The sequence below is a fragment of the Pseudorca crassidens genome, chromosome X (assembly GCF_039906515.1).
Source record: "Pseudorca crassidens isolate mPseCra1 chromosome X, mPseCra1.hap1, whole genome shotgun sequence".
Classification (NCBI taxonomy): Eukaryota; Metazoa; Chordata; class Mammalia; order Artiodactyla; family Delphinidae; genus Pseudorca; species Pseudorca crassidens.
The window spans coordinates 30,782,053-30,794,859 of NC_090317.1; the positions used below are offsets into that span (position 1 = coordinate 30,782,053).

The 12,807-nt window shown below is 42.8% G+C and overlaps 1 protein-coding gene across 5 annotated transcripts in view; it reads right to left on the minus strand.

Annotated features, from left to right (window-relative positions):
* The window catches only part of DOCK11 (dedicator of cytokinesis 11), a 193,257-nt gene that overhangs the window by 142,926 nt on the left and 37,524 nt on the right, over window positions 1–12,807 (minus strand). For all 5 annotated transcript variants that reach the window (XM_067723766.1, XM_067723763.1, XM_067723765.1 and 2 more), the window contains exons 2-6: window positions 9,466–9,582; window positions 9,293–9,382; window positions 8,401–8,483; window positions 7,320–7,389; window positions 6,380–6,475 (exon numbers count right to left, since the gene is read on the minus strand). In XM_067723766.1, the coding sequence (XP_067579867.1) occupies window positions 6,380–6,475; window positions 7,320–7,389; window positions 8,401–8,483; window positions 9,293–9,382; window positions 9,466–9,582 (456 nt within the window). The remainder of the gene's footprint in view (window positions 1–6,379; window positions 6,476–7,319; window positions 7,390–8,400; window positions 8,484–9,292; window positions 9,383–9,465; window positions 9,583–12,807) is intronic.

Here is a 12,807-nt window from a genome sequence, read left to right on the forward strand (position 1 = left end):
CACTTGTCCTGTACACACTGCCTGCCACACTCACCTCCTTTCTGATTCCCTTCCTTGGAGGCCCCACCTCCTTCAAGAAGCCTTCTCTGACCCCAGATCACAGATCTGGACTCATATAGCACTGGGTCTCTGTACCACCTTGAAACAATACATTATTATTGTGTGTCTCATCTCCCCAAACAGGTTTGAACTCTACGTGTTACACCTCTCTTTCTCTCTGCCCTCCACAGTGCCAACACCTTGTACTAATAAGGTATTCAAGATATACTTGGTGATGATGAACTCATTGATTCCTAATACTGTCTGACACATAAGAAGCCCCTAATAAATGGTTTTAAACAGTCACCAACGAATGAGGGAAAAGTAAACAAAAAAAAACAAATTAGGGCTTCCCTGGTGGCGCAGTGGTTGAGAGTCCGCCTGCCGATGCAGGGGACACGGGTTTGTGCCCCGGTCCGGGAAGATCCCACATGCCGCGGAGCGGCTGGGACCATGAGCCATGGCCGCTGAGCCTGCGCGTCCGTAGCCTGTGCTCCGCAGCGGGAGAGGCCACAACAGTGAGAGGCCCGCGTACCGCAAAAACAAAAAACAAAAAAAAACAAATTAGTGAGAAATCCCTTATCCGGTAAAATGAGTGTAATCCGTTTGTTAGCTGTGAGAGACAGACTAGCAGACTTGAGCGTACAGTGTATTAATATATCAAAAATAAAAGATTTCCTCTTCTCTTTGTTCCAGTAAACATAGTGACCTTGGCCTCCCAGCAATTATTTTAACATCAGCTGTGTTTTCTTAGGTAAAATCCTCTTTTGATTTGTTGTTCTCCCACTGCAGAAGGCCAAAAACCCTCCCGTAACAGTCAAAGAATAAGTGAGAACTTTTAGACTCTGGATATATAACAAATGGCTCTGTTTTGTGCAAAGAAGAAAAAAGAAAGAAAGAGAGAGAAAGAAAGAGAAAAGAAGGAAAGAAAGAAAGGAAGGAGGGAAGGGAGGGAGGGAGGGAGGGAGGGAAGGAGGGCACCAGAAGTGAGTCATACATCAAGCAGTTGAACTTGCAACCCTGATAACATACCCAGACACTTCAATGTTTAATTGCTACGAACGGGGAGGAGGGAGCTTGAGAAATGTGACCAAATTGAGCCAAGAAGATGCATAAAGGTGGGTGTCCCAATGGGTTGGCCAAGAATCTATAGCAGATTTTTTTAAAATGAAAAACCACCGTCAAGATCAGATTCTTCCTTATTCCATACATCATTATACCCCTTAGGAAAAACAGTTCTAAATACCATGCATGGGAAGGTCACGTCCAATATCAGAGCTATCTAGTCCACACTAAATTCCTTCACGGATATGGAGAGAAGCTGAGAAAAGCAGATGTCTCTAGCAGCTACTTGGGAAAGAGAGCATGGCGGTTTCTGTTAGGACTGCAGTTTCTGCCTGAGAGATCGTTTATTCTCTATGCTATCTAAAACTTCTCTCCAAAACTTTCCCAGGAGCTGAAGAGAGGCGGTGGGGCGTGTTCTCATTATCTAGAAGGTACAAATTGGGGAAATTAATCACCTATGACAAGGCCTGTCTTGTTTTAACATGAACACCGGGAACAAAGCAATTATGAGCTGAGCAAGGTGGTCACCGTGCCCAGACAACCAACAGAGCTTCTGCGAGAGCTGCGTGTGGCCAACAGCCGCCTCCGTGAAAGGACATGCTCGGGCACTGAGAACTGTGACTTGGAGAGTGACACACATCATTAGCAGCTCTCCTGTAGCCTGGGTTCCTCACGGCTAGTTCTCAGCCAATAATGGGGAAGCTCAGCAAGCACTTCTGGGAAAATAATGACAACTGCAGAAAACGGTGCAGACTATATCTAAACTGACCGAGCTGGTGGAAAGGTGTATACTGGGGAAAATACAAAGGTTTATTCCATAAATACGGGGTCTTCCAATCTTCCAATATGAAGAACTCAGCTTGGTTTCTTCACCAGCCCCTTTTCCCTAGAGCCCGTCACCATCGACTTGAATGTTCTTGCAAAACTGTCTGGCAGCTAGTTAGGGAGGCTGAACTTTCTAAAGCGGCCCATATACAAATTACTTTGGCTACATTATTCACGTCGCATCACAGGTCATGTGGTTGCCTTCTCAAAAGAACTTATAAAGTAGGAGTCTTCTGATTTCCTTTTATCTCCTGGACGTTGTGGAGTCCTTTCTAACCCTCTTTCCTCCGTTTTTTTTCTTTCTAACCTCTCATGATTCTCTCTCTCTTCCTTCCGGGCTATTAGATTGCCTTATTTCTGAGAGTCAAAAGGGCCAGGAAAAGGACTCGGACTTGTTGATAAAAAAAAACAGTGTAAAGTGGTCATGCATGATTTCAAACTTTCCAAAGGACTGATTCTACATAGTTTTTAATATCCAGAAATTTTTAAGTGAATAAAGATCTGTAAGCTTACACCTCACTCTAAAAGACACCAAGCTGCCCTGCTTTAATCCTGTCATCCCCAGAAGGATCTGCAGGCCGGTGTCTAACCACAGCGCATCCAAGAAGTGCAGATAAAATAGGAGGGAAGACGCACGGCTCCCGTAGGCTGTTACTTGCCAATGAGTCATGATTAATGCCCAGATCCTTCTGCTGTAGCTTCCCGGTTAGTCTGCTGTGTATTTGCAGGGGCTGTCAACACTTGAATTTCCTAATAGAAACGGTTCTCTGCTCTCAACTCTGCGAGCTCTAGCCCTGTGGTGCTCATCGCTGAAGCCAGCAAAGCTTGTCATCAGTGTGGGCTGGAGTTCCTTGCAGGCAGGGGACTCTGGATACACCAAAGGTAAAACTGCCACCACGATCAGGAAAGTGACTCAGCCAACAGCATACGTGAATCATCTTCCCATTTGCTTAGGAGAGGCACTAATACGCTTCACTTCAAAGATGTACATGGCAGAAACAGATAGGCAGAATTTTTCCTTTCAGAATGTCTCCTGAACTTTGCAGCCCTTTACTGCAGTTCTTCTGTCTATGCCTGAGCCAATCCAGGCCTGAAGCAGGATGAATGTGTACGATCCCCCATCCTGCACAGGGCACCCAGGGATACAAGCCTGAGGCCTCCAGTGCACCTCAGCTCATGGGCCTGGATTTCTGCTTTGGCCCTCGCTCCAACCTCCAGCCTGACAACGACGAAACTGCCACCCATGCCCAATCCTCTCCCTGCCCTGCTCCATACTCACACGCCCTCTGTTTACATAGGGAGAGAGGGCACAGTAAACACTGCAAGTGTCCGCGAATTTCAACGATGTTAAACTAAATAAGAGTTCAAACATAGTTCTTATAGGAAAAAAAATTTCTTGGCAAAATCCCTGACGCCTTTAACTGAATCTGGCTGGACCTTCTGGAGGTGAAACCAGAAGAACACGGGGTGTATTTCCAGCTCCCAGAAATCCAAAATGGAGAGCCACAATCCAGAATAAAGAATAGCCGGGATAAATGAGCTCCATAACCAGAGACAATTCCCAAAGCTCATTAACGGCCTTTATATCTCAAATTATTCCTCACACATTTTTTTTTAAAGAACTGTGTAGCACAGACGACCAAATTGGCTTACCCTTCTTCTCCTTCCTCTGCCTACTGTTTGGTAGAGGTTTTAAAAGAAATAAGTGTTTTTATGTTATGTGAATTATATGTCACTTAAAAAAAAGAAGAAGAAGAAAGAAGCGGCCAAAATATGAACAGCTGGGGATAGAAAAGAGGAAAAGCAAAGAGCCTAGCTCAGCAGCAGCAGAGCAACAATTAGCTGGAAACAAGCAGCAGCTGTCCCCTTCAGCCGGGCCACGTGGTCACCAGGTTGCCTCAGACACCCCCCGCCCCCCCCAGCCCCCCCACCCGCCCCCCCCAGCCCAGCCCTGCTTCATGAATTTATGGTTCCTGCCTGCCCTTTGTAAGCAGTGGAGTTTGCAATCTCAGGGGTAGGCAATACAAAAGCTAAACAATCAATCTTTGACTAACTGATTGAATTGCTTTTCTATTTCTGTTGTAACAAATTACCACAAACTTAGAGGCTGAAAACAACATAAATGTATTAGCTTACAGTTCCGGAGGTTAGAAGTCTGACATGGATCTCACTGGGCTAAAATCAAGGTTAGAGCAGAGCTGTGCTCCTTCCCGGAGGCTCTAGGGGAGAATCCACTTCCTTGCCTTTTCCAGCTTCCATTTCTTGGCCCTTTCTCCAGCTTCAAAGCCAGTAACACAGCATCTCTCTCTGACCCTGCTTCTGCCCTCACATCTCCTTCCCCAACTCTCCTCTTCTGCTTCCGTCTTCCAGTTTAAAAGGACCATGATGGGCTTCCCTGGTGGCGCAGTGGTTGAGAGCCCACCTGCCGATGCAGGGGACACGGGTTCGTGCCCCGGTCTGGGAAGATCCCACATGCCGCGGAGCGGCTGGGCCCGTGAGCCATGGCCGCTGAGCCTGCGCGTCCGGAGCCTGTGCTCCGCAGCGGGAGAGGCCGCAACAGTGAGAGACCCGCGTACCGCAAAAAAAAAAAAAAAAAAGGACCATGATAATTACATTGGATAATCCAGGCTAACCTCCCTACCAGCTGATTAGTGATTTTAACTCCCCTTTGCCATGTAAGGGAACATTTACAGATTCCAGGGATTAGGAATGGCCACCTTTGCATGGGGGTCTTTATTCTGCCTACTATATTAACCAATCTGTAGTTCACAAATTATGAAAGAAAATTTAAAGCATGCACTTTTCACAGACAACTGTATTTTGATTTACAATATATGAACTCCTAAAAAAGTTATATGTAAAGCAAATTATAATTTAAAGTCATTAGAATAACTCGCTATTGAAAGGAATCCTGTGAATTGTTTTGTAAAGATATTAACTTCCTAATGTCTTGTTTTAGAAATCCAGATTTCCATACATTATATTTACTTAATGTTGAACTAAAACTTAAGTACGGGTAGAGCATTTTAATATTTTGAGAAGGTTAGGGGAAGGGAGTGCAGTCAAAAACCACAGAAGCATTTTCTAACAAACTGCCCAGAATTTTCACCTTCACACATGCACTTCGGAACCCGGTAACTCTGACAGGTAATACGATAAATGCCTGAGTCTCGCTCACTCAGCTAGGAAGCATCAACAGTGTGCTGATTAAGATCAGAGGCTCAGGCATCAGCCTTCCTCGGTTCAAATCCCACCTCTGAAAACTCGAAGCTATACGACCTTGGGTTAATCACTGAATTTCTTTGTGCCTCACTTTCCACATTTGTCAACCAAGAATAATAATAATACCTGTGTCTTAGGGCTGCCATGAGGATTAAAAGAGATACAGAATATGAAACATTCAGCATGGTGCCTGGCACATATTAAGTCATCAGTAAGTGGATTTTCTTATCCTCACCACGTGCCAAGGCCCAGGCTTAGGTGCAAGAGACACACAGGAAGCATCCTACCGCTTGGATTCATTATTTTCAGGGCTTGAAAATGAAAGTGAGAAGAGGACATGACCACTAAATGGAAAGCAGCAGGCAAAATATTAAATTAAGATAAAATTTGAGTCTCCCTTTGGTAGACAACCATGGTTTCTGCTTGCAGGCTGTGTGAAAGATAGAATGACCTTTAATACTTAATGGAAGTGTGAATCATCCTCGGCAAACCACATGATGTTCTACTGAATATCTGGAAGGACAGTTATATTTGGTATCAGAGAATAATTCGGTTTTCCGCTCAGAATCTTCAAGTAGCTTGTTAGCTTTACCTTCGGATTTTATTGGTTCTCCACAGCCTCCCGAACAAAAGCCAACCTCATGTCCGAGGCACTCAAGGCCACGCACAAACCCCGTACACAAACTCACTATTCTGGCCAGACTACAGAAGTCCCTAGTTCTGACAGCACTAAGGTCCCGCTTGGTATAGTAGTTAATTTGGTATGTTTCTTATCTAGTCTGGAGGCTTTTGGAGGCCAGGGATCCCATCTTAGCGAGCCATATGTTCCCCACAGTGAACAGCGTATAATAAGCACCTAATTAATATCTGCTAAAGAAACAGAGTACCCTATTTGTCTACTCATTTACATTCATTTTCACACAGGAACCTTTGATGCCTTTTTTGTTTCAAAGCTATTTTCTTCATTCAACTGACAGCCTCCTTTTTAAACATCCTGATTCAGAAGGTAATAATTACATTTCTTTAAAAAGGTGTACTTCTAAACTCATCCTGAGGGTCAGAGTTCTTAAATTCCATACATTTGTGAGAATCCTCTCACTAAAGATTTTTTTTTTTTTTTTGGCTAGGGCTCCTTGTAAGAAAGTTTGAAAAAGAAATATTGTTTCCAGACAGGCTAGTCACGGCAATATCCTTAAAATGATGAAATAATATAATAACTACTTCTTACCTTCATGGTAACCGTGATGGTGCTATTTACATTGGCTTTATGCAACCAGCCTTGTTTTATCACACCGCCCTTCTGAGAACATAAAGATGAGGAATCCTGAAATACAGCGAAAACCATCAGTAAAAACAGCAGCTGGCTTGGCATCTAATCAAACAGTCGGGGGGCACGAACTAGGCCCTGCCTCACTTTCCAAAGCATAAAGTTCCCCCTACCCCCACCCCCCCCACCGTGAAGATGCCTGATGAAACTTGAAATTGTTAACTACAGGATGAAGGGCTCTGTGCCATGCACACAGTAGGCACTCGGTATTTACTGGATCGTATGGACTGTCTTCTGGGAAAGTTTTCTGCATTACATAAACAGTCAAACTGCACCTCAAAATGTCACAGACATCCGGGCCATCTGTCCCAAGAGGGATCTATCAGGCAGGACAGGCCAGATGAATCACGATGCCACATGCCCAGTGCGGGAAAAGCAACTCTACAAGCGCGTCCCACAGGTGGGAAAACATGTTTTATACACACATCACAGCCCATTTCACTTGCTTTTTCCTAAGCTCCATTTGGAAATGCAACAATTAAAAAAATTTTTTTTTTTTTTGCGGTACGCGGGCCTCTCACTGTTGTGGCCTCTCCCATTGCGGAGCACAGGCTCCGGACGCGCAGGCTCAGTGGCCATGGCTCATGGGCCCAGCCGCTTCGCGGCATGTGGGATCTTCCCGGACGGGGGCATGAACCCGCGTCCCCTGCATCGGCAGGCGGACTCTCAACCACTGCGCCACCAGGAAAGCCCCCTAAAAAAAAAAATTTTTAAAGACACTCGTCAGCTTGAAAGCTGGCCCCAGATCATTCAAAAACAATTCTTTCCCTCATCTTTTCTGAGGGAAATCTCTCAGCAGAAGTGATCTTGAAGAAACCAGCGCAGTTGCCCCCATCTTTACCTCATCCTTCTCACAGTCCTCATCAATCTCAAATACATGATTGGGAATCTTTTCTGGTCGCAGAGATTTGCTGAAAATACAAGAGAGTTGTCTTAGACACTAAGCAGAACAGACAAAAAAAAAAAAAAAAGGCAAGATGAGTAGACTTCTCTCACAACCAAGGAAACGCCAAGACATAAGAAGGAGAAATTGTTTTCTCCTTTCCGAAGTCAGATTCTCCCCTCTGACTAAACTTGCATTACCTTTTGTAAAAGGACTCCCACATGTGCAGCCAGCAGCGAAGACGTAACTAAGCCCAAATGGCAGAAATTGCAAGGAATGTGTGCCAGAGCTGTCACTGGTGGTGGGACCTTATCCTTCCCAGGCCTAAAAGCAACATCAGGTCATTCTGGCTCTTCCGTCTGTTTGCTGTATGACCCTGGACTGATCATCTTAGGACTCAGCTTTACAGGACATCTTTAAGGCTCAGTTTTCTCGTCTGGGAAAGTGCCTTGAAAACTACAGAAGGCTACACCAAGTCTTATTTCTCCAAAACATCTCCCGTATGATACCCTGTGAGGTTAATAGTATTATGGATGAGAAAGGGGAGAAAAGCGAGGGCTCAAGTGACTGAGTGACTAGCCCAAGGTCATCCAGCTACGAAGTGGTAGAAATAAGATTTGAACCCTGACAGTCTGGATCTTGGGCCGGGGCGCTCACGGCTGCCCTTCAACGCAACTCAAAGAGATGTACTTTTGTCGAGAGATGTCTGGGGCCATCAAACTGAGCCAAATGTCTTCTAGCTTCTTCACTGACAGCACTAGAAAATGCTCACTACATTATCCAGAATCAAAGAAAGATGATCTTATGGTCAATATAGATGTACCAAAGCCAAAAAGTGAACTCGTCCATCTTGGAAAAAATTTCAATGAGCAAAGTTAAAATATATCCAATTACCCAAAATACATTTACCAAACATGCTGGGTGTTTGAGGTTTTGCTTTATTATATGTTATAATTGAGAAGCTTCACAAATGGTTTGAAAAAAGGTAAAATGTCTAATAACTGTCCTCTTGAAAGTTTCCCTTAAATTCTAAACTTACCATGGCAACATTCGAAAGTCCCCAGAGAAGTCTTCATACTTGTAGTTTACCACATGCCAATCTGTGCTATAAGTTTTAATACACTGAAAGAAAATAAGAATCTTTAATTTGAAATGTAGGAAAAGTACATGTATATCTGCTTTTTTTATGTCTGGTAATAGGCTGACAGACTTTTAAAAATCATTTGGGGAATGTTGGTACTGGGCTCTTCCTTTGGGAATTAACCGTGTCTTCCTAAACCAGTTGGTGGCAATAAATACCAATTCACATGTTCTCTTGGACACTCTGACTCCAAGTCCAAAGATTATTCAAATAAAAAAAAAAAGACTAAGAGGACTTCCCTGGTGGTCCAGTGGTTAAGACTTCGTGCTCCCAATGCAGGGGGCCTGGGTTCGATCCCTGGTCAGGGAACTAGATCCCACATGCCGCAACTAAGAGCGCGCATGCTGCAACCACAGATCCCTCATGCCGCAAGAAAGATCCTGCATGCCAGCAACTAAGACCCGGCGCAGCCACATAAATAAATCAATAAATAAAAGTAAACAACGTCCTTTGCCTTCTAAAAAAAAAAAAAGACTACGAATACAAGCTACTTGTGAAAGTATTTAAATTGTATCCTCTATATCACATCATATAGACTTGTTATGTAGGTCAGTTAAGTTCTAGTAATTTTATTTTCCATTTACACTAAAGAAAGAGTATTTTATTTTTTTAATTTTTAAATTAATTTTATTGGAGTATGGTTGCTTTACAATGTTGTGTCAGCCTCCACTGCACAACAAAATGAATCAGCCATACACATACAGATCTCCCCAGGAAAGAGTATTTTAAATACAGTATATTTAAAATGAATGAATGATGAATTTTCTTCTGTGGCCTTTGAGCCTCTTACCTCTTTGACAAACAAGCTCTGGGCCCTCTTCTCACCATCTTCTGGTACAGTGGACTGCACCGTTCTGCGTTGACGACTTATCACCGAGATCTAGAAGACAAAGAACATCCTCGCTCTACGAACGGCCTTGAAAAATGCAGTTTTGTTCTTTAAAGAAGTGCTTGTGAACTCACAGATATATCTTCCATTGGAAACATAAGCAGATCTCGGAGGGGGTCGCTGTAAATCTGGGTTTTTCTTTGGGTGATAACATTCTCATAGTCCAAGGGCTCAACAACTTTGGTCTTTTCCTTAATGAGAGACGAAAAGAAAGTTAATACTGTCAAACTCACGAGAGAGTAGTTCCTCCTCATCATGTGTCAAAGATACATTATTTCACCAAAGAAGGGATTATTGATACTCAGCAATTAAAGGAGACACTTTTATGAGGGAAATATTCTCCATAATTAGACCCACACACCAAATGCATACGTACAAACACAGATCTCTCTGCTAAACACAAGAGTTCAGGAGAGACAGCCCTGTACTCTGCTTATCCGTGTGCCACCCAACAATTTATCGAATTTAAGGCAAAACAAAAAGTGGCATATATGGAAGCCTGTCAGTTGATATTTACTGAGTATGCACTATTCACTGGGTAACTAAAGGGGAGAAAAGTAGCAACATTCCTGTGCCTACCTGGTACCAGGCACGCTGTCCAAAGGACATCTCAAGTTTCCAAATAGCTGGGGCAGGCATGGGTACTGGAGGTGCTTGATCCAATGGGCAGGGCATGAAAGGATGAGGTTCCAGGTGGCAAAGTCAGGGGATCCCTGTGGGACTTCCAGGTGACCCGGCCATTGATAGTAGGGCCACAGCCCGAGGCCAAGGTTACAAGGAGCAGGGTTAGTGACCCTGAGAAATCCAGGATGTGACTGATTTAATAAGAGTGATAACAGCATCTACTGAGCCTTTTCTAGATACCAGGCACCGTGCCAAGTGCTTTCTCTACATTTTTTCACATAAGACTCATAATAACCCTATGAAATAGATTAAATCTTTGTTCCCATTTTACGGATGAAGAAATCCTGGACTCAGAACAGGTTACGTAACTTGCCCACCTTCAGAGCTGGAATTCAAACCTGATTCTGTGACTCCAAAGCTCTGTTCTTTCCACCTCATATAGCCTTTCCTCCCCTGAGAAATACAGCAAGATACTAAAGTTCAAGGTACTGAACTTGGAATAGGATCCCATCACCTACCTTCCTATCATCTATTCCTTCACTGAATTTACCCTGATCTGATACACTGTCTATTTTATGGCTCTGCCTGTTTAAGGGCAGGGATTTCCCTTCATCTGTTCACCACTATAACCCTAGCACCTAGAACAGTACCTGGCACTCAGTAGACAACCAGTCATTAGTGTTGAATGAACTTGGAGATATTCAGATTCTACCAGAGCCATGTCTCAACACACTACTGTAAACCCAGGCGGGTATATATTATTGACTTCTAGTAATAGCGTTTTACTTAAATTATTTTTCTTAATAATTTTATAATGAAAACTGTATAAAGAAAACTTGAATTTAAGATATATTAAAACTTAACAGCAAAATGGAATAGGGGTTATATTTGTATTTGTGTACATAGTATTTGAGGCAGTCTCCAGTATACTGTATCCAAACCATCCTTTGAGAACCGTTTTTATACATGGTCACAGCTATATCGCAGTTCCATATCTGAAGGGCGTCACAGAGTTTCCTCTGTAAGATTAGTTAGTGAGAGTAAACCACTCTAACGAATGAGAATCAGTGTTCAACAAGTCTAAAAGATCCTAACAAAAACAGTATAGAGGTGCCTCAAGAAGTTAAAAATAGAACTACCATATGATCCAGCAATCCCACTTCTGGGTACATACCTGAAGGAAAAGAAATCATTATCTCCAAGAGATATCTGCACTCCCATGTTCACTGCAGCATTATTTACCATAGCCAAAACATGGAAACAGCCTAGGTGTCCATCAAGAGAGGAATGGATTTTTAAAACGCGACGTGTACATATATACAATGAAATATTGTTCAGTCATAGAGAAGAAGGAATTCCACTACTTGCGACAACACGAATAAATCTTGAAGGCATTATGCTAAGTGAAATGAGCCAGACAAATACAGTATGGTATCACTTATACGTAGAATCTAAAAAAAAGGAGAATGGTGGTTGCCAAGGGCAGCGGGGTGAGGGAAAACGGGGAGACGTTGGTCAAAGGGTACAAACTTTCAGTTATAAGTTGAGTGAGTTCTGAGGATCTAATGTACAGCACGGTGACTATGGCTAACAATACCGTATCACATACTTGAAATTTGCTAAGAGAGTATATCTCAAGCATTCTCACACACACAAAAAAGGTAACCATGTGAGGTGACAGATGTGTTAATTAATTCCGATTGTGGTAATCATTTCCCAAGGTATACGTATATTAAATCGCTGTACATTCTAAATATATACTTTTATTTTTCAATTATATCTCAATAAATCTGGGGGAAAAAGATCCTAACAAAGATATATTTCATTTCAAGTCTTAAATTTGGATTTATTGACCCATGAGATCAAATGAAGCAGATCATCCCTATCATGTCTACGGATACCCGTGCAAAACAAGCTGAAATAAAAGGAAAAAGACTCCTATTTTGTGAACTCAGAGATTTTTCTGATAGGAACATTTGACCCCCTTGTCCCATATCTACCATGTTTCGTGGACCCAAGTGAAAGGACGCTGTGAGTGAAGCTTGAGCCCTAACAGAGTCTGTGATCAATTTCTCAGAGAAGTTAAGTGAATAAAAGTCCCATCTAAAAAGGCAAGCCTGGGAGATTGGGACTGACATATACACACTACTACGCATAAAACAGATAACTAATGAGAACCTGCTGTATAGCACAGGGAACTCCACTTCACTTTGCTGTACAGTAGAAACTAACAACACTGTAAAACAACTACCCCGATTAAAAAAAAAAAAAAAAAGGCAAGCCTTAGAAACTGAATTTCAAAGTTTTGCTTTCGGTGCCAACTATCTTCCCAATACAGATTGCAAAAACAGTCCTCCAATTTCATTGTTTAACCTGTTGAATTAGCATCTGCTAATCTTCTCTGCACAATAATTTCACAGGCACCTGCTCCAAGTAACTTTGAAAAAGAAAATCCTCCTTCAGCTTTCTAACCTAGTTGTCAAATTACTATGCTAAAGGATACGTCAAAATGAATCACTTGTTGAAACGTACAGTATATGCCCTCTAAAAATGAAACTTCCAGCTCTCCCTGTGTTTCAAAGGCCACATATTCATGTTACAGAAAACGAGGTTTCACTTTTCATAGAAAACTGATTCAACTAAGCATTCTCGGTCTTCACTCCTACTCCTTTGTCAGGGGTAGCTCAACTGCAGAAGAAGCTGGGGTGGCTATTCTGGGTCCCACAAATCTTCCCCTAGAAGAAGATCTAGGCCCGTGAATCAGGCTTCATTTTTACAAAAAGAAAAAGAGA